The sequence below is a fragment of the Ambystoma mexicanum genome, chromosome 9 (genome assembly GCF_040938575.1).
Source record: "Ambystoma mexicanum isolate Mex_15411 chromosome 9, UKY_AmexF1_1, whole genome shotgun sequence".
In the NCBI taxonomy this organism is placed as follows: domain Eukaryota; kingdom Metazoa; phylum Chordata; class Amphibia; order Caudata; family Ambystomatidae; genus Ambystoma; species Ambystoma mexicanum.
Genome location: NC_090931.1, coordinates 127,996,124 through 128,018,541, shown reverse-complemented (window position 1 = coordinate 128,018,541; position 22,418 = coordinate 127,996,124). Strand labels below are relative to the sequence as shown.

General features: G+C 46.5%; 1 protein-coding gene across 1 annotated transcript in view; it reads left to right on the top strand.

Annotated features, from left to right (window-relative positions):
• SDHD (succinate dehydrogenase complex subunit D) overlaps nucleotides 1-22,418 on the top strand; it is a 103,099-nt gene that overhangs the window by 27,982 nt on the left and 52,699 nt on the right. The window contains exons 2-3 of the mRNA XM_069614282.1: nucleotides 9,374-9,484; nucleotides 12,385-12,529. Coding sequence (XP_069470383.1) covers nucleotides 9,374-9,484; nucleotides 12,385-12,529 — 256 coding nt within the window. The remainder of the gene's footprint in view (nucleotides 1-9,373; nucleotides 9,485-12,384; nucleotides 12,530-22,418) is intronic.

Below are 22,418 nucleotides of genomic sequence, written 5' to 3'. Positions count from 1 at the left end.
TTTTGTGTAAAACTGAACAAATGAAACAAAACCAGACCAAGGAAAGACTTGCTAAGAGGTGGATACAATGTAAAACTATACTCTGAAATGACTTGAAGGAAGTAATTATTTAATGTGTATGTAAAAATCGTAATAGACTTAAACTGGGGGACAAAAAGTGACATTTAGCTGAAACCTGGCTTAATGAAACTGAATTCTGCCTGACATCTACCCCCACAGGAGTTAAAACCTGCTCAGCCACTCTTCCCCTTGCCAAAAGGAGTTGTCACCTCTCTGATTAGATTAGGGGTGGAGCAGCTACAGGGAGTTGAACAAAGGCCTGTCCTGGGCCCAGGCAGATGGTTTATTTGGGGGATCGTAAATGGCTTCCTTTTGAACAAAGCCCTTCCTTGACTCAGGCAGAAGTTATATTGGGGGCGTCGTAAAAGTGGCTTCCTCTTGGCAGAAACGGGGAGGGGCATCCCCCTCTGAGGACAGACTGAGCTTAAAGAAAGTGGATAGACTGGTTTCTCCACCATGTGGCCTGGGAAGACACACCCCTGTTGGCCAGAATATGATTTTAAGAAAGATGTATAACTCATGGTGCGGACTTGTCAAAATTAGCTAAATGATACCATAATTCTTGTGATTTTTCTGCCCACATTTTAAGAGGTTTTAGGACCCGGTGGTATGATCTGGGGGGTTGCTAGCGGAAAATTAATTCATCAATTAATGTCCATACTCCTTGCGCACATGTGTGTAAATTTGGGTAAATGTCCGATATTGCAAAACCAGTTAAAAAGTGCAAAATGTTGCCATTTCAGAATGCAAGCTCCCAGGAAGAGCAGAGTTTGAACAGAGTATACCTCATGTGATATGTGATGGGTGCATGTAATTTTAAACAACTGTGTATCTGTGCAATATGTATTTGAATCAAATATAGATTTGTGGGCAAACTGACCAGGGGAGGATACTCTGACCCATAGAACCTACAGCATCACTCTGACTCACATTTCCTTCCCCCAATCATGGGAGAGGGGAGAATTGGGCCAATGACAAGTAGAGAGGGGCAGGCTTTGCTAGGCCCAGGCACACACCCATTTTCAAAACACATAAAAAGAGAATGCTGGAACAGGTAGAGACATTCAATTCCATTTGCTGCGGAGCGTGCTGACCGACGACTTCACATCCAGAGATCCAGACTTCAAATCCATCAATCTCCAAAGACCAGAACTTTACTTGAGAACTTAAAGCAAGGGCCTGAACCCACAAACTGAGAATTATTCTCAGCAGGCCTCAGCATCCTCAAAATCATTTGCAGACTATTCACAGCCGGGCTGAGCTGTTGATTCTGGCCTGAAACCCTGCGCCAGAAAGATCCAGAAGCAGTGCTGTACCCAGAGAAAGCAGAGCAGTATCCAGAACCAGAGGCCAGAGATCCAGAGTGACCCAGACCGCTGTTAGCAGAACCAGAGAGCTGACCCAGAACACTGTGAAGTGCCGAGACCAGAACCGGAGTCCAGTCCAAAGCCTGACCAGATCCGTGGCGAGGCCTATTTCAAAAATATATTGTGAGTACCTAGCAGAACTGTGCAGAACCAATCTCTTAGTTAAAATAATCTAATCCAAACTATTTTAATCTAACCAGAACTGCCTCCTAGAAGTTGTCACTTGTTATTTTGTAAAGCTGCACCACTGTCACTTGTCAATTCTGAAGCTGCAAGCTGTCACCTGTCATTTTGAGTTTACTTTAAATCCGAAAAACTACCTTTATTTAATCGTCCGTATCTCTGGAACCATTTGGGCTAGGAACTTGGTTTAACTTTCCTCTGAAAGCTTAGAATCTTACCTTTCCAACAAGCCTAGAACAGACTTCCTACTCCTTATTTTTCCGCAATCACGATTCACGCACTTGCGAATTTTACCGCGATTTGGTTAAAAATCCAGCCACGTGTAACCATCAGCAGTCATTTCTTTCCTTGCTAAAAATTCGTTTGCCTCTTAATCACCATTTCTGAATCATTGCTAAAGTGAGCCTGCACTCATCCCTAGTATCTCTCACTCACCCTGAACCTCCTAAAGGGAATTAAAAGCATTTTCAGCATATTTCTCACTTCATTGCCACCACATTCAAAGCACTTGGGCCTGTGTTTTAAAACTCATACCGGTTTTCTCTAAGCTTCCTGGGGTGGGAATTGAATTTCGTATGGTATTTGATTGCATTCCTGAGAACTGTGTGTGCGCTACTTCCAGCTCCTTCCATTTCTTACATTGCATAGGGGAGGGGGGTGAATCGCCAGAGAAAAAGTGATTATTTTATCTTTTGTTGAAATCATATCAAGTATTTCTGTACTGCATTTTATTCCTCATTGCTTTTCCCTTGCAATCATAAAAGTATTTTTGCTACTTTATCCATCCTATACTAACTCCTCATTGATTATAAAGAAGTGTGCTAGTGCCGGATTACCCATTGTTGATCAACATCATATGTCTAAGTGTACTATCAGATATTATAAAGTGTGATATATATATATATTGTTTAAATTCTCAAATAAACCTTTTAAACTTGCAAAACAGAACTACTTCCTGGCTCAGTGGGGTAGGGGGATACTAAGAGAGGGGTGTTATATAGGGGTAGTCATCCAGAACTCATGAACTGGACATAAAGATATATTAATAAGGGTTTCCATTCAGTATCCCAGACTAGGCATTGACTTAGCTGTAGTGTTGAATTGAATCTTCTTACACTCGTCGCGCCTTGAAAAACGTGTGTATAGGCGCGTTACAAATGCCTTATATCATTCCCTGTGCAACCGGTCGCACAGAGGCATCCTTTGAATGCCTCTTTGTGACGTGAGGGACTGGTAGAGAGACAGTTGCTTTCACCTATTAAGGTGCAGCTCCCATGTTGGTATCATGCCTATAGAATAAATTCTTTAATTTACCGGCATGTCTCCTGCTCCTCGATTGCCTCCACTTCCTGGATCCACAACATACTGGCAATTACAGGACTTCCTCCACTCCGCCCACTGCTGATCAGCTGTTCGCTCAGGCACCTGCAGTTTTCTTGGACTCTGTTCTATCTAGTGGCTGCTGGCGCAACTGCAGCCTACAAAACGGTGAGCAGAGATAAAGTTTGTTGGCATGCTGGTCATTTCAAGCACATTTTCAGGAATAAGTGAGTATCATTTTGCTTTGGTGTCCTGGCCATTTCGAGGATATTCCTTTGGTGTGCTGACCCTTTTGAGGATATTGTGAGGAATACCCAGAGTTTTTCTTTGGCTGCAAAGGTGGTTGCCTTCATCTTGTGGATTGTGAACTACAGGGAGGGCCTTGGGTGCCTTCAGGGAATTTGTCCTGTAAGTGGGGAGCCGCACTAAAGTGACTAAGGCAATGCCTGCTTTTCACCCTATACCTGCTGAACCTTCCATTGATTAGATTCAATGGAAGAAAATGTTTGATACCTACATTGCCATTGGTAGGAAAGAATTTGACCCCGAGAATTCTCAATTGTCTGAGAGTGGAGGGGCGGAGGATGTTTGCAACTCTGCCTGTGATTCCAGTTGGAGATGGCCAGGGAGATGCTCCAGATATCTATCAGGCAACGGCGCATGCCCTACTTGCCCAGTTTCGTCCTTGCATAAATGTTAGAATCTGCAGATAAATGTTGTCGTGGAGTGCCAATTTTTCTTCTTGCGTTCGCAACAGCCAGGTGAAAAAGTGAACATGTTTGTGGCTGCTCTGCAAGGTTTGACCAAGAATTGCGGGTTTGGAACGGTTACTGACTGTCTTGTGCGTGACCAGATGGTGAGATGCACTGTGGACAAGAAACTGCAGGAGAGGCTCCTGATGGTAACATTGCTGAGCAGTCTTTGGAGTAGTCCATGAATTTGAACTCTTACAGTGGAGAATTGAAAGCACACTAAGCTCTCAAACGCGTCCTTCCCGACGCGGCCTGGCCAGGTCCAGTTCAGTTCAAGGATCCCAGCCGCAAGTTTCGAGAGTGAATGTTGCTTGTGGTCAGGGAGACCACATTTCGACTAGTGTACGTTGCCCCGGTAGGAAAGCGATATCCACTAAATGCAATAGGAGGGGGAACATGACAAGAGTCTGTAGGAGCATGGGATATGTGAGCTGCATTGAGGAGGAGGAGAATAACTTGTTTCAAGAGGGTGTTAGTGATTTACTAATTGACAGTGTGGCTGGTGAGGATATTGGTGCTCTGTGGTTGAAGTGAAATTCGATGGACACAACTTGAAAATGATGGCAGATTCGGGTTCCTAATACACAGTTGTGGGGTCGAATGTCTTTGACACACTAGGAGATTTGGATCTTACTGATATATGTCCCAAAGGAAGCAGGGGTTTGTCAATCAATCTTTTGTGGTCAATGTCTGTGGAGATTGCATTCAAGGACCGAGCTATAAGAGCTGTTTTGTATGTGGCTGACGGAGGCGTGCCCCAAGCACCAAAAGCGTTGGTGCATTGTTCTCAATCCGAAATGCTTTGAAGACAGTTATGTTTGTGGAGAATGATTTGTGGGCTCAGTTTCACAATGTGGTTTCTGACTGTCTGGGTTGTTTAAAAGGGTTCTGCCACAAAATATTTTTGAAGTGGTGGCGAAGCCTGTTGTACACTAGGTTTGTTCTGTTCCCCTGTTGCTGAGAGATAGTCTGAGCTTGACCAGTTGTGCTGCTTGAATGATGTCATTGAGCCTATTGAAACTGCTGAATGGTTGTCCGCTGTGGTAATTGCCAAAAAAAGGGGACCACAACATTAGGATGTGTGTAGATCTCAGATCTCTCAACAATAATATCTGGGTGGATCGACACTCATTACCCAAGGTACAAGAAATGATCACCTTCCTACATGGCGCCAAGTATTCTTCCACGTTGTGTTTTTTTTTTTTTTTTTATATCTAGCGCTTATCACCAGATTGTGTTACATCCAGACTTGAGGTCCTTGACTTCTTTTGTTACACTGTTTGGTGCATACAGGTTTAAGAGCTAGAAAAGAAAAAGTATAAGTTGAGGATGACGGCAGTGTCTAACCTGAGGCATGTTATTGATTGGCAAGGCATCAGGCCAAAGGTTAATTTGGTGGAGGCAGTACTAAAGGCCCTAGCACCTCAGAACAAGGATGCCTTGAAAGTGTTCTTGGGCTAAGCTGAGTACTATTCAGAGTTTATAGAAGGCTTTGCTACCATTTGTGCTCCTTTGATATGATATGATTGGTTATTTATAACACACTTCATTCCCACAGGTTTCTAAGCGCGGACTCGGGGATTGAACTGGTGGTGCTCCATGTCGTCTTGCTTCCAAGGCGAGGACGTTGCCCCTGAGCTATCCTCCCAAGACACTGCTTCCAAGGGAACTGCTAAAGAATAATAATACGGTTTATATGGGGCACGAATGTGAGGGAGCGTTCTCCCATGTGAAGAGCAGCATTGCTAGAGCCCCCACTCTTAACATGTTTAATCCATGTTGTAAGACCATCCTAATGACGGATGCCAGCATGGTGGGCCCTTGGGCTGCTCTTACTCACATCCAGGAGGGCAGCGAATGCGTAATTCCATTTGCCTCCAGAGCCTTACAAGGTCCGGAGAGGAACTATTCCACTGTGGAGAGGGAGGCAGTGGCTTGTTTTTGGGCCACCAACCACTTTAGGTTTTGTGTGGGTTGTGCCATTCATCTTAAACTGATCATGAGCCCTTGGTTCATGCATTCAGTGGAAAGAATGTGGGGGCCTCCCCGAGAATTAATCGCTGGGCTCTAGCCCTCCAAAAGTGTAGTTTTTCTGTTGTCGTTGTAGAAGATGGTCTTTCCCGACATCCCCTTTACGGGGGCAACCAATTAGTGGGGGGGCTGCTCCATGACTGCCACTATTGTCAGCATGTAGTGTTGGGTCTGGCTAAATGGCGTGTGGAGAATGAGGCAGCCAAAGAGATGGCTATGGTCCGTCAGTTATAGGAGGGCGGTTGGCCAAAACTGTTTCTTGGGGTATGTGCACAGTTTGGGTAGATTAAAGAAGAACTTTGAATGGATGGTGAGGTTTTCCTCCCAAGGACATGAGGAGCCTAATTCTTGAGATGGCTCACAAAGGACATCTACTAAGGAATATTGACTAAAAAGAGGGTGAGACGGGCATATTGGTGGCTGAACATGGATGCTGAGGTGGAGCACCTAGTTAGACATTGTGTACCATGTGTTTCGTGTGATAAGTCGCATATGGTGACACACCCTCCATTGTGTCCCATGAAATTTCCTTCCAGGCCTTTGGAGAGAGCAGCCCTGGATATTATTGGTATGTTACCTACGTGTTATCAAGGAAAGAGATTTATGTTTGTACTCATGAACTATCATTCCTAGTGGCCTCGCGTAGGGTCGTCAGATGATACTACTGCAAAGTCTCTGGTGGAGTTTCTGAATGCTGTTTTCAGAGTGGAAGGGTTTGCGTCAGGCCTATTCACCGACAACGGTGTGCAGGAAATTCCAATGTGGTGGCTGATTATTTGAAAGGGGCAGCGGTTCGTCGTGAGACTACAGCTGTATACCGCACAAGAATGGCATGATGGAGAGTTTCAATGGAGTGGTGAAAGACATGCTTCATTTGGCCAAAATGTCCAATTTAGATGTTGTGCGTTTGATCCGTGATATGCTCTGGGCTTACAGGATCGCGCCCCATTAAACTACAGGGGTTCAACCCTTTGTAGCCTTGAGAGGCAGGAAACTGGTCGATGAATTGACCCCAGAATTGCTTGGGACAGTTAAAGTGAACTGAGAGGAGCTTATCAGTAGAGCAGAGAAATGCCAGGAGAGGTATAAGGGGTTGTATGATAGGAAACGTGTGAATATTAACAAGTTGAAGTTGGTGACCTTGTCAGGGTGAGAAACCCTAGAGAGAAAGGTGCAGGGACTCCTGATTTGTCTGCTCACAGAAGGATTTGCAAGGTTATGGGTCCTGTTATGGAAAATGAAGCCTAAGTCAGTTGGTGAAATGTTATGAGATGGAGAGCGGCGTGCGAGAATGTAGTGGAGTGGTGCACCAAGAAGTACTAAGAGTTGCGCGGTAATGGTGGCGGGGTTGGTGCAAGCAAAGAGATTTTTGTGGGTTCTCAGGTGGAAGTAGGGTGGGAAATAATTACCCCTCGGTCCCAAGTGAGAATGGTGGTGTGTGTTAATGTGCAGATCGGGCAGAGAGTGATGTGATGAACAGCAGCTTTGAAGAAGGAATATCGGGGATGCAGGTTGAAGTCCGCTTTCAGAAGTTTGATGGGCTGCGAGCCGGAGAAGGTGATTGTTGTGCACGTGTGCGACGGCCACCAGTCAGATTAAAGGACTGTTTGGGTGTATTTAGTTAGGGGTACGGTGTGTACTGTATCCCCAGCTGCGAGCCCCCCCCCTTCCAACCCCTCCCCCCCCCCAAAACATCCCCTGGAGGCTCATGGCTGCCTGCTGCTTCACTGTGCAGCGTGTTGCGCAGAGGCATCCTTTTAATGAGACTGTGCGATGTACTGCGCAAGGTACAGACAGAGACGGTTGCTTTCACCTATTAAGGTGTGGCTCCCCTGTTGGGAGCAGGCTGATATAATACATTCCTTTGACTCATCCGCCTGTCTCCTGCTCTTTGATTGCCTATGGTTCTTGGAACCACAACAGTATTCCAGATGAAGGTTGTGCTGGAGGATCCTCTCATTTAGTTGGAGGGAGGCTTTTTTATGACCAGTGAGTGGGTGATTGCTTGGTAGTTGGCTTAGTCATGTGGTTAGAGTGAGCCTTTTCAGCAAAGGCAGGATTTAGCTAAAGCGACAGAGAAAATGCCTTAATCAGGACAGTTTTTGGTTATGTGGAGGAGGGGTGTGAGCACTTCTCCTGAGAGATTTTGTGGACGAGGTGGGGAGGCTTTGAGAGTTATGAGAATGCTAGACATGTCCTTCTGGATTATGGTCTTGATCTTGCTCCACCTTGAAGTGTCACATGTAGGGATGGGTGATCTCTGGTGTGCTATTTTCATATTTGTTTTTGTCTGGGAATAACTGGTTTGTGTTTTTTTTTTTTTTTTCTCCATGGATTGAGCAACTGTGGTTTCTGGTAGAAGTAGACTGTGTTTGACAGCTTTGAAGAGAGTCATCTTCTTGTTGGGTGTGTCAACAATAGTTGTGTAGTTTGCTTGGGCTGCTGTTTGCATGATTCCGCACGCATATCGTAAAGTCTTTGTTGTTTGCAAGTTTTTGGGTGAACAAGGGTGCAGAGGTCTACGGTCTACTCATTCACAACCTTTAGAGGAACAAGGCTTGACGGGTTGTTAGTGTGGTTGTAGGGTAAAGTAAGATGTTTTGTCTGTAGAGCGGTTGATGGTAGGATGATGTGGTAGTCTTTCAGTGTTGCATGCATCTTGAAAAAGCGGTATGCTTTATTGATGTGTGGTGCTTCTTGATGGGTATGTCGGCCTGGTCTGTCAAATTCGCTGCCTTGCAAGGCTGTTTAGTGACCAGACTTAATGAAGACAGTGTGTCTACTTGCAAGCTTAAATCTAGATTCCCAGAAGCTATGATCCTGTTTTCCTCTCTGACAGTGTAATGTTGTAGTTGAAAGTTCCATGAACAGAAATGTTTATGGAAATTGAGGGCATGTGCCTATGAGTTTTGGAGGCATCTGTAAGTGGAGCTATCTGAGAGAGCGTTCTAAGTTGTGTGGTCCGTCTGCAATCAATAGTACTTAGAATGTATGACTATGATCAGTTTACATACTAGATTCTTAAATTAGTTGTAGAAACATTTCACTGTGTTATCATGTGAAAAGTGTGGTGAAGTTCAACCGATGTATTAGCGTCTCTAATTTGTTTTGCTAATCTATGTGGTTGGGTATACAGTTTATGGATGTTTTTGTTCCCATGTAGGCAATATACTCTAAAAAGAACTTGTAATTATTGAATTTGGGTAACAGTATTCCTGGAAATCCGTAGGGCTTATTGCCAAATACAGATTGAGTTGATTAGTCAAATCATGATCGAAATTGCCAAGAAATGTTGTAGCAACTGCTGCCGATATCCAATGAATTGGTTGTAATGCACACCTTTAAGTTATTGTCTACGTGGATGATGAATTGTATGCAAGGTTTACACCTTCCTTGCTGCTGGAAATGATTTTGCATTAAATGTGATAGCATAATTCATTACATACTAATGTAGACTTTAAACCCGATACCAACAGCCTCTTCTTTCAAATAAATTATGGACTACCCTTGTAACTGAAGATCGAAAGAACTTCTGTACATTTAGGAAGCCAGGATTCTATTTAGTATATGGTTATTTAGTAGATGGTCAGGTATGTTGAACTAATGCCCATATTTGTATTGTTTTAGCCCAAATCCATATTGTGTGTTGTTCTTTCACAGCTCTTCTTGTCAACAAAGCTACACTGATCAGACCCCTGGTTGCTTCCACAACCCTTCAAGATCACCGTGCCCTGTTGACTTCTCGGATCCTCATTTCTCCAGTTCGTCACAGTAGGTACCAAGATCTTAAGTTTTCTGGGATAGTGATCCTTTAAGATTTACTTGGGGAGGCAGTTCCATAGCATGAGATGCTTCACAAAGTCATCTGATCGTGCTTTTGATGTTTGACTGTGCAGACCCTTAATAGGAATCACGTTTTTTTTTTTCAATACTATTTTTTTCAAATGGGAGGGTTCCCCCCAAACCCCCCTTTTTTTGTATTTTACCCATTTTTTATACTTACCAAACCCAAAAAATACATATAAATAAAAAAATAATAGATTTGACCTTTATTTTCTACATTTTTGTCATTCGACATTTTGACTGACCACCAGGAATCACTGTAGCACATTGCTTCTTCAAAGTGCTTTGAACACTTGGTAGAGGATGTCATTCAGGGGACCTCATGCCATAGTGATTTGGCATCTTTACACCTGAAGCGCGCAGTTGAGCAAAGGAGTACCTAATGGTATCATTGTCATGCATTCAACCGAAATTAAGGCATTGCATTAACATTATTTCTTTAAAACAATGCTGATCAATTGTGTTGGACTACCCTACTGTGTGCTTTTATGAGCTATTGAGACCAGTGCCTGACCGTGCAGCCAACCAGATAGCTCAGAAAGGCAGATGAATCCTACAAAAAAAGCCTGAGCACTAAGCAAGCTATTGGCAGTTTTGTCCTGTTTCTCCTGCTCCCCAACTCTTTATGCACCCCCCAAAGTCGTAATTTAAATCATAATTGTAACCCTTGTAATGTAATGCACAGTATTGTAACTTAAGCTGAACAATCCTGTATTTGCCTTGTGCACCCAAATACCCTCGGGGATCCGGTGCGCGATACAAACAACCCCGTTCCCCAACTCTTTATGCACCCCCCAAAGTCGTAATTTAAATCATAATTGTAACCCTTGTAATGTAATGCACAGTATTGTAACTTAAGCTGAACAATCCTCTATTTGCCTTGTGCGCCCAAATACCCTCGGGGATCCGGTGCGCGATACAAACAACCCCGTTCCCCAACTCTTTATGCACCCCACCACCCAAAAAACACATTTCTTACCTTCTGACTCCTCATGGGTCGATGGAGTTATAAAATAAGCAATTTTGAGAGCACTCTTTCATATTTGATGGTTTGCATCTTTATTGATTTTTCGTATAAAAAAAAAAATGTGGCTGGCGCAGACATCTGCACCCCACCCTACCACTAAATAAGATGCATTTGGCACCCATATCTTTTTCCTAATGTGCTTATGGCAGAAAAGCTAGCCTTCCTCCAAGTTACCCAGCACACCAAACTTGTTGGTTGCCTCCACGACCATCAATCTGGATTTCGAGCATCCAGACGCACAGAAACTGCTCTTCAGAACACTGTGAGGAAATGCTTGCATCTCTTGACTCCAAATCTTTTTAGTTGTTTTCATTCTACTTGATCACTCCTCTGCATTTGATACGGTCAACCACTCCACCCTCATAAAACGGCTCAATGATACCCTGGGTATCTCCAGAGTGGCCACTGACTGGACTGGCTGACCTCTTTCCTCCGTGACCGTCTGTCCCAGATTATCCCGGCTCTTTCACCTCCACCCCCCCCATCCCCCACCTGCTCTCACTAAATATTCTCTCTCCAGACCTTTACGCTTCTCTGGCGCCAACTATGTACGTGTCAAGCGCTTGGCTTAACAGAGAGCTGGCGGCCGATATCTATCCTCGGTAGGCTCCCTCTTATGGAACTGTTCCTTCCTTCCTTCCGGCAGCTGACTGCTCCCTAGTGCCCCCCCATTCCCTCCCTCCCTCTCCTCACTTGCATGTTCTGAATGCTCACAAGGCCTAGTAGGTCTGCCACTTTCCTTCATTGTTTCAATTGATTCCCTCCATGTTGCCCTGGGGGCACTTTGAAACACAATTTACTTGCACCTTACCAATGCACAATAAATAAATAAATACATGAATGAGTGGCAGGCCAGAGAGAGATTGTTAAAGCTTGCCACCCAAAACCTTGGCTGAGGTTGGGCCAATCAACTTGACTAGTCTGCAGTTACCACATGGAACAGCCTGCCACTGAAGGCATTCTTTTTTTCATATACTAAGCTTGTCTGATACATTGGGTTTTAAGCTGAAATGATCTGCCACTCCTCCTGCATTTTCACAGTTAGCTCATAAAGCTCCTCATCCATACAATTAAGTAACTTTGTTTCCTGGCCTTTGTCTTTTTTTTTTTTAATTTATTTTTTAAAAATGTTTAAATTACTTTTGAGCCAAATGCACAAAGAGATTAATGATCTCTGACTGGGGTCCTTCCTCTTGGTTTCACAGCAGCAAAGTCTGGGCTGTATTGCTGTTTGCACCACTACCTAGAGGGAATGTTATAATAGCTCTCAGCCCGAATACTGTCCCATCTTATCTATGGTGGCAGTCCACCGAATAGAGGAAGCAGAATGTTTGAATGAATGTCTGGGCTCTTACTCCTATACATGGGTCCTTGAGGTCCAATGGGACATATATGAAACCACAGGCCCTGTTCTTCTGAAATGTTAAGTTGTGTTCGATTTCAGAAAGATAATGGTTTAGTCTATAATGCACGGCTTGGACCACTTTTTTCTTCCTTCGAACCCTTTCCTTCGAACACATTCATTATTTTCTCATATGTATGTGATGTGTCAAGCACGTCAGTGAAACTCAACACATGGCATTCGCCGTCAAAACCTGAAGGCGAACAGTGTGGTCTACTGCTCACTAGGTTTTGGTTAATGACACTCTTAAAATGCATGGTTTAACATGCTTCAGTGTCATTTTTAAAGATTCCATGAAAGGCATCTTTCCTGTATTGGCATGATTACAAAATAATATCCCCTGTTTGGAAATGTGTATTTTGAAAGGATGTTTATGCTTTTTTTCTTTTTATTGATTAGGTGGATCCAAAGCTGCATCGCTGCACTGGACAGCTGAGCGAGCAGTTGGCGCCATCTTACTGGGCCTTCTTCCTGCAGCCTATCTCTACCCCGGATCAGCTGTAGACTATTCCTTGGCAGCAGCCCTCACCCTCCATGGTCACTGGTAAGGCCTGTTCTTTTTCTGAGAGACTGCCAAGTGCCTGAATCTATTTTATTGTGACTGATTATGGGAGAAGGCATAACCATGTGGAGTTTAACATGGTTCACCTTAATAAACTGAAAAGTTCCCAAAGACAAAGATCTGCAATGCTCTTTTTCTAACCCTGCTTCTTGATCTCTCCTCCTCTCTCTGGTAGTAACTCGGTATTTCCTCTTACACTGCCTGCTGGTTCTATTTTCTCTTCTGTCTCCTCCCTCACTGTTGGTTTCCGCCTTCACTCCTCCTCTTCTGGGTGCTCCCTTACTGATCCTCTTCCCACAGACCGCCTCCATCCCACTCCCTAATCTTTCCCCTTCTTCCTTACTGCTCTTCTTCTGTCCCCACCATTCCTCCTTCTCAATATGCTCTTGCTGCACTCCCCACACACTTCCCAACATCCTCTCCACCTTCATCACCACTGCTCTTTGCTTTCACAATCCACCTCCTCTGCTCCCGTGCAACTCTTACGCTCTCCGACATCATCCTCCATTGCTCCTCTTACTCTCTGCAACATTCTTCTCTCTGTTCTGCTTCACTTATCACCTCTCCGAAACTCGATATCCTCTACCTCATGTCCCTCATGCCTTCAACTGACTGCCTGCCCTCTCTGTGCTCCATACCTCTTTTTATACCTTTGGGAGGAGGGCGGGGGGTGTGTGAGGGCAGGTCAGAATGATTTTCTTATTTTTTTCAATGGGGTCAGTTGGAAAAACATGGAAGCGAGCAGAGTAATTGGCTCACTCTCCCAGAGACTACAAGTTCCCCAAACTCTACGGAACTGGTGGGTGACTTTGTGGTTATTACCGTGTGACCCACCATCTTGGAGTTTGTTTTGGATTGTTCATGGTCTCAGAAAAACCAAGCGCCAGCAGTTTTCTTTTTACACATTGTTTTTTTTTGTATTTGCATTTTGCAACAGAAGCACATATATGCGTGTATTTAATTACATATGTTGGCATATAAGAAATTGAAATGTAAATAATCAGTGCATCAGTAAATGTTCTTTCTTACGGACAGTAATACATAAAGAGTTCTATAAATCTAATGTTGGTTAAAAAGTTAAGCATGGAATTACACAAAGAAGGATAACTGCTGCTAGCAATGAGGTTCCATATTGATTCCAATAACATATCTTTAGAGGTTGCTGATAAACACTTGTCGAGACAATCTTCAGGTGGGGAAGATTGTGTTAACCTTACTTCTAATTAAAATGATTTTGTTGGATGGATTTAAATTAAACATAAAAAGAAAAGCATTCAGTCGCCATCTTTAATTGGGGAGATTTAACAAGGTATGTTGGAATGTTATCCAGATGTTTGTCATCCCAGCAGATTGCAAAACCATTTTGAATTTTATCTTCATGGATTTAGTTAAAACCCAGTCACATTGTTTCATGGTTTTGTTTTCACAAAGGATTTTCTCTCAAATTGGTGTCAGTCAGATCTAATCTCATGAGTAGATTCCATGCCAGCTTCATCAGGTTGTTGAGAGCTATAATGGCCCACAAAGGTTGGGGGAGGCAGGGGTTTATAGATTGGCTATCATGAGAATAAGGGGGAATACCATGATTTGTTACAAAGTATCTTATCCCTACTCTTCCTCTATTTAACATGTCTGGTTTTATAATGTGCCCCACCAACATGGTTCTCCCTCGCTTGTCCAACCCAAGGGGCAGGATCCAACAGTGATGGCCTTTCCCTGGCCACCTGCATATAGGATCCAAAGGGAATAGAAGTGAGAGGGCCCTCAGGTTTCCCACAAGTGAAGTCTAGCACCCTTTCTTACGGCGCGTTCTAGTATTTTCAGCCTGTCTTTGGAACTGGGATGGTCAGACTTGGAGGCCTCAGTAACATCCGTGTTCTGTTCCTGTTAGCCTGGATGCATTAAAACTATGCACAAAAACCAGGAGAGCAAACACTGCTCTGCTTACTCCCTAGGCCCCAAATGCCAATTTGCATACAAGGGAAAGGTTGGAGGAACTAGTGACACTCGCAAATGAGGTGGGATTTTGAACTCAAACTCCCCTTGGAGCAGCTCCCTGCACTGGGTTGTCAGGAAATGCACTGGGCTGCCGGGAAGTTCTTGAGGACCGAGATGAGCTTGAAGCAGATGTTTGTGGTGTTTGGGAGGTTGTGCTTGGATTACTTACTGGTAATCTTCATTACTCCTAGTGCTTATCGTCCTTGTCCCAGTACTAAACATTGAGGTGTCTCACCTCCCACAGGAACCCCTTTTCTCTTGAAATGCTTTTTCGGCCCTGCCTCCCGCCCCCAGGCATAATGGAACGTCTCCCCTGGCCACAAGTACCAACTGCCACGATCGCCCATTGGGTGAGGCGGGAAAAAGCTGTACTGGGACTAAGAAGAGTAGTACTAGGAGTAGGGAAGATTACTGTTAAGTAATCCAGCCATTACGCTTCCTTGTCCCAGTACTAACCAGTGAGGAATGCCAACTCCAGAGAGAAAGGTCCTAGAGCAAAACCAAACCAGGCCCCAACACTTCTGACAGCAGAATGCAGCGCAGACCTACGACAAATTCAGGCACGCTGAACAATAGCGAGTCTCTAGCACTGATGCTGCCCCTAGTCCTCTCGGCACCCATCCACATGCCTGACCCCATGGGTTGCTTCTCTACCGGAGCCTGGCCAGCCCTGCTAAGCCTTTCTTTTTTTTATTATTGAGTCCAAATGCACACACACATTCTAGTCTTGCTGCATGACCTTCAACTCTCTGGACTTCAGTCCTCCCAAGGGCGCTCCCACTACCAGCGCATTGATACTATAATAATGGTAGAATGTGTACTATACATAAGACAAATACAATACAAATGCAAATCGACCAACACCATTTTATTAAAGCCCCCAGCCCCAGTCAGCACCAACAACTAGATGATCGCGGAAGAGCAAAACTCAGAACCCCAGTCCCAAAAGCCCCAGCCTCCTGACAGTGGAGGTTAAGGCTATAGTGCCGAACAAACATGTTCGGCTCAGCCCTGTAAATGTCCTGGATACCAACACCATGTGCCTCTGCCCAGGAGGAGGCCATGCCCTGTGTGGAACTGCCCTGTGCGTTAGCCCGAAAGGGGGGGCCAATATGCCAGGGAGATGGCAACCCGCAGCCACCAACTGATTGTGGGCACGGGCTCCTTCCTACCCATAGAGGGGCCCCCAAAGGTGACAAACAGGCTTGGGGAGTAACGAAAGACCCTGTCTTGCTCCAGATGCACCAGGACAGCCCTCTTGACATCCAAGGAAGCCCAGTATTCGCCTTCAGGGAGTGCGGGATTAGAAAGAAGGATGATCTCCTGAGATATGTGAAACTTGGGCATCACCTTGTGGAGCAAGGAGAGGTGGCACTTGAGGAACAGGGCATCAGGAGAGACCACCAGGTAAGGGGCATCACAGGATAGAACACTGATCTCACCCATCAGCCGGGCTGGGCCGGGTTGATGTCACCCAAGAAGGTAGTTTTAATACTCAAGAACTTGATGTGGATCTCACCCAGAGGCTCAAAGGGGGGGGGGGGCGCTTCAGAGCCCACAGGACCAAGGGGAGTTCCAAGGGGGAAAACCAGAGGCAGAAATGGCCCTAGCCAATGAGAAACTGTTTAGTAGCAGCCCACTAGATCCAGCAAATTGCGCTCCCCCACCTTGGGACCTTCAACCCCTGCCTTGGGACCCTCAAAAGAGCAGACGGCAGCCCATTGAGCCCGGAGGGTGGAGACGGAGTGCCCCACGTTGAACCCTTCCTAGAGAAACTGCAGAACCGTAGCCCCCGAACCAAGGGAGAGGGACACCCCTGTACTGGACAACAGGACATGAAGTGCTTCCAATGCCGTTCATGGGCCCTACGGGCAGAAGGACGTCTATCCCACTGAATGGAGGAAGCCACCTCCTCCAAGGGCCCTTTCATTTTCGAGGCCCCCCGCAGACCTAGTTTTTAGACCCACCACTCCCCGGGGGCAGTGCACCGGGACTCCCCGGGGGCAGTGCACCGGAGACAGGCCATCGGAAAGGTGGTGCACGGGAGAAACAGTTGGGTCCAACAGGAGAGGGAAACCAGCACCTGCGAGGCCAGAGAGCATGCCCCAAAAGAACAAAAGATTGAGCGCACTGGATCCTGAGCAAAACTCTCTGAATGAGGGGAAGGAGAGGGGAAAACCTGAAGAAGCACTTAAAAAAAAAAAAAAAAAAAGTAACTGAGCCTCAGTTAGACCTGCATAAGCTTCTACAACGTGAGCATCCTCGCCTCCACCCGGGGGGCAATGGAATCCACTCCGTGGGCCCGGAATACACCCCAGACCGGGATGGCCCGCTCAACAGGCACCCAACGATATGCAGGGGTGACCGGAGTCCCCTGGGCCCTGAGGCGACTTGTGAGTCCGGACACATCGCTGTGTCATCAAATCATTGAAAAACGCACAAAGATGGCACCCACCCCCGCCATCCACTTGATCCTTCGCATTGAGACCTGAATTTACTCCACCATGCGCACAACCATATAGCACAATTACGAGCGCCGAGTGTCCTCTTCTGATCCTGCATTTGCCTAGCACAAGTGGTGTTAACCCCGCCCCCCCCTCCCCAAATGATCACTATATCTATATATATATATATATATATATATATATATATATATATATATATATATATATATATATATATATATATATATATATAAATGTGGGCTACTATGTATTTACACACTGAACAATGGCGGATTTGTTGCAATCAGAACCATAGAGTTCTAAACAATTAACTGTTAAGGTTTTTTTTCATGTTATGTAACTGTCAACTTTTCTTACGTTGTGTAAGCTGCACAGCTGTGCAGACCCAATCACCTTCAGTGCAAGGGTATAAAAACACAAGGAAACAAACGTTTGGAATCATACTAGCCTGAGGAAGCTCGCGAGTCGAGCGGAACGCGTGGCGTTTTCCACCCGCTGTGGGTGAGTGCTGCATGACACCTGGTCTGCTTAGGTATTGTTATGTATGCTTTTTATACTATGTTCACTCTTTTTGGATAAATAAAATGAAATTTTGAACACAATTTGAAGTCTTGTGTGCTTGGGCATTTTTTGGTAGGTGTTTGTGGGAGAGCTTTTTCCTCCCCAGCACCTTTACCCTTCTGTTTAACATTATTTTTATATATATATATAATATCTGAGGCTTGTGGAATCTGCTTAATCACATGCTGCGCAAAGGCCGACATTAGTGGAAGCTGCGGAGTATTAGTTTTTCGAAACTCTAAAATGGGCGTCGACACAGGGCGTGCCAGTAATACTATCCCTAGTGTAACGTCCACTGTACCCATGAACCCTCACGCGTGTAGGACCCTCGGATTGTTTTTTTCCGCCATACTTGATGGAAGCATTCCGCAGAGTTCCCTGGCTTTCATCCATATTTTGCTAAATATAATATTTCCCCGTTTCTTCCACTCCCACGTCGAGTCATCGAAGTTGGATGCCGGCCCGGAGAAGAAACAACCGTCGAGAGCTGCATGACGAACTTTGGGCCTTGGAAGGCCTCTGGCCTCGGCCCGGGCCTTGGAAGGGCTCTGGCCTCGGCCCTGCAAGTAGGGAGAGTGGAGGGGGGGGTGGAAACATACTCTACACTCATATATATTTTCCTACACACACTAGCCCGCTGCCACATGGTGCGTATGGAGGGTACCCCTTTCAAATTCTGCCCCAAGTGCAACCGCAAGTATCCTTGGGTTGACCAACACGCCACCTGAAACCTCTGCTTGCCGAGGGACCACCCCGAGGCGAACTGTAGAGCGTGTAGCCGGTTCAAGGCTAAGACACTAAAGGACCGCTCGACCAAACGTTGGGCCCACCACGCCAGGCAACGCAAGCCATGGAAGCGGAGGGCACCTTCAGTGACGGCAGCGACACTGTACTTTCGGACGGCGAGGGCAACGAGGCGTCGAAAGACGCCCAAGCGCAAGTCCCCGACCTCGGAAGACTGTCCGGCAGGGCAGTTATGGGGAACACACCCGGCGACACAAGCGCTACCCACACCACTTCTGCACCTAAACATGACGCGCGTGTCGAGTTCTCGGAAAGAGGCACACAGAGCGGTCCACCGAATCGGTGTCCTCTGGGCGTTCTCGGTCAAGATCGCTTCACGACACCAGGAAACCATCCACAGTTGCCAAAAGTGCCTCACTCACCATGGAGGTACGCTCGTCAGAAGACAAAGCCGACCCCCCCAGCCCCAGGCTGCTCACCAGGAGTCGGCTACAGCAGACCGTTCGGCGGCTGCTTCCGAATCCCGACATCCTCACTCTAAGGAAAGGGACACTACCCCGAATCTCGACGCCAGGCATCGAAAAGCACTGAGAGGGTGAAAACACCAGGAAAACGCACTTCCACTCATGGGGAAGGGGGGGAAACAGCAGAAGAAACCATCTTGCCCTTCTTCTGCTCCACAGTTACATAAATACAGCTCTAAGTCTTCTGATGAGCATCTAGCCAAGACCCCTGCACAGGCCCATGGGTCCAGTCAAGTCATAGAAGGGGAACCCTCTCAAAGGGTCATTCCCAGTTCCAAGAAATGGACCAGTGAGGATATAGACAGGGTTATGACTAGAATGTCCTCCCTAGCAGACTTCTACTCCAAGAACCCAGAACACTTCCTCACCTATACCCCTGACGGTGCTACTCCCTCAGGATCTAGGGACCCGCAGCCCCCTGGTAAGAAACCTCGGTTTGAGACCCCAACGCAAGGTCTGTCTTCAGACCCTTTTTACATCCAACCTTGCATCCAGTATAGGGAGGATCCACTACAGGATGAGTGGGAGAAAAGAAACCCATTGCCCAAGCCATTCCAATTCTCAAGTCCATCCAATGGAGAATTGATCCTTCCCTTCTCAATCCTAACTTCACAAGGGCAGTAAACCCCAGAATCGAGAAATTGTTCAGGGCAGCCCAATCAGACCCGCTTTACATAAGGGGTCAACTGAAGCCTGACTCCCTGGTAGTTACTAATTCCCGGAAGAGGGTGCGAAAACCTCTATCATCATCATCTGAGGCTCCCCCCAACAAGGAGAGTAAGAAAATCTACGGGTTGGGAAGGAAGGTAGCCTCCACTTCCGCTTACTAGGCAAGGATTGCCAACTCCACCACTCTGCTGGCTAGTTGCAACTGCCACCAGTGGGAGCAAGTAGCTGCCCTCATCGACTCCGCACCGGAACCTTTAAAGGGCCAGTTGGCCCAGGTCGCGTCAGAGGGAGAGGCGTGTCCGGTTGCATCCTTAAGGCAACCTTTGATGCCGCATAGAACGCGGGCAGGCTAATAGCAGAGAGCACTGTCATTAAGAGGCATGCTTGGTTAAGACAGTCGGGGTTTAAACCCAAGACAAAAGCATCCTTAATCGACATGCCGGTGGAACCTAATCTACTGTTTGGCAAAGCGGTAGAGGACGCATTAAAGACTGCCAAAGACGAGTATGATACTCTGAAATCCCTGGGATAGTTGACCAACAAGCCCCCTAACCAAAGAGGCAATACTAATTTTCGTCGCCCACGCGGCCAAAATTCACAAAGAGGCTCCAATTATTCACTGGACAGGGTACATCGTGGGGTAACAACCAGCAGTCTACCCAAAGTTACAGCAGAGGAAACGAGAGGGGCCGTGGTAAGGGTAGAGGCAGCCCCAGCTGAGGCGGCACGCCTCCCGCAAAACAGTGACTCCGCGCTCAGGGTCCCTTCTCACGCATCCCCAGTAGGGGATGCATTTCCAACTTCACCCAAGCTTGGGAAGGGATCACATCAGACAGATGGGTGCTGTCCACAGTGTCCGCAGGATACTGCATAGAACTGCTCGAGCGTCCCCGAAACCACCCTCCACGTCAAAAGATACATTCCTTGGACCACCAAAAGATCCTCCTCGAGGAGATCGTCAATCTTCTAACAAAGGACGCGATAGAACACGTCCCGGGCAACCAGGTAAACAAGGGTATCTATTCAACTTACTTCCTTGTGCCAAAAAAAGAATTAACAATGCGCCCAGTTTTAGACTTACACCCTGCAAACAAGTATGTCAAGCCCCAAAAGTTTTGCATGACTACTCTCCAAGAGGTAATCCCCCTCCTAAAAAAGGGGATTACATGGCAACGTTGGACATGAAAGATGCCTATTTTCATATTTCCATGTTACCAGCACACAGAAGATTCTTGCGCTTCAAGGTGGACAGTCGGCACTACCAGTTCAAGGTGCTGCCCTTCGGTATAGCCTCGGCTCCAAGGGTATTCACCAAGGTACTGGCAGTGGCGGCGAAACACCTGCGCAGGGAGGCAATCCCGATGTAACCTTACCTGGACGACTGGCTCCTCACGGCGGAGACCCCAGTAATTTGCAGGTCAAACATTCAAAGAACGATCGACCTCTTCGAATTGGGTTTCTCCATAAAGGAGAAAAAATCATGTCTGGTGCCAAGCACCTCCATACAGTTCCTAGGAGCCGTCTTAAACACTCAAGAGGGGTTGGCCTTTCCATCAGAGGAAAGAATTTGGAATCTACTACTGCAAATTCCTCTACCAGCCCGGTTGCCAGATAAGGGTGCACAAAGCGATGCGTTTGCTAGGCATGATGGCGTCATGTATTTACCTGGTCCCCCACGCCGCCTGCGCATGTGACCCATGCAAGAATGGTTGGCGAAACAGTGGTCTCAGGCAAATGGTCAGTGGGACGATCTAGTGGTCGTTTCGCCAACACTTGTTCCAAGTCTTCACTGGTGGACAAGAGAGAACCTGTCAAAGGGGACCCTTCTACGATCCAGAAGTACAGGCTGTTGTCACTACAGGCTCATCCCTGTCGGGTGGGGAGCACACCGCCTCCACCACACAGCCCAGGGTCTCTGCTCTCACACAGTAGCCAAGAATCATATCAATCTGCTAGAGCTTCTGGCAGTATTCAGAGCGCATCAGGCTTTCGAACCCCACCTGTTGAACCTGTCAGTGCAGATCCTGACGGACAGCACAACAGCGATGTTTTACTTAAACAAACAGGGAGGGACTCGTTTGCCAAATCTGTCCAAGCTTGCCCATAAAATTTGGATATGGGCACTCAGACGGAACATTTACCTGTCATCTCAACATGTTCCAGGGGATCTCCATTCGCTAGCGGACGCTTTGAGCAGGGATCCCCTCCCAAGAGAACACGAATGGTGTCTACTCAGAGAAGTCATAGAAGACATCTTCTCACAGTGGGGTTTCCCCACTACAGGCCTATTCACCACAAGCGAAAACAGACAATGCCCAGAATTCGCATCCAGGTTTCCCCCAGCCCGACTCCAACGGGAACGCCCTGTGGATGAACTGGTCAGGAATGTTTGACTATGCTTTTTTTCCACCAACCCCTCTCATGAGGAAGGTGGTCAACAAGATGCACAGAGAATCGATGACGCTCATCCTAGTTGCTCCCAAGTGGGCGAGGCAACCGTGGTTGCCACACCTACGCAGACTAGCGGTGTGCGAACCCAACAGACTCCCGTGCTGGTACAACCTACTGCCCCAGCACCAAGGTCAAACAGTGCATCCTCAAGCCAACTCAATGAACCTGGCAGCACGGCTCCTGAAGTCCTAGAGTTTGGACATCTCAATTTACCACAGAGATGTATGGACATGCTAAAAGAATCTAGGAAACCGAACACGAGGCACTGTTACTTTGATAAATGGAAAAGATTAGTTATCTGGTGCCAGAATAAGCAAATCAACCCGGTTGATTGCACTCCTTCCAATATTCTCACGCACTCCTTCCAATATTGTCACTTACATGCTCCACCTGCTGGATGCAGGGCTGGTATTTAACTCACTCAAGGTACACCTGGCAGCATTGTCAGCCTACACCACT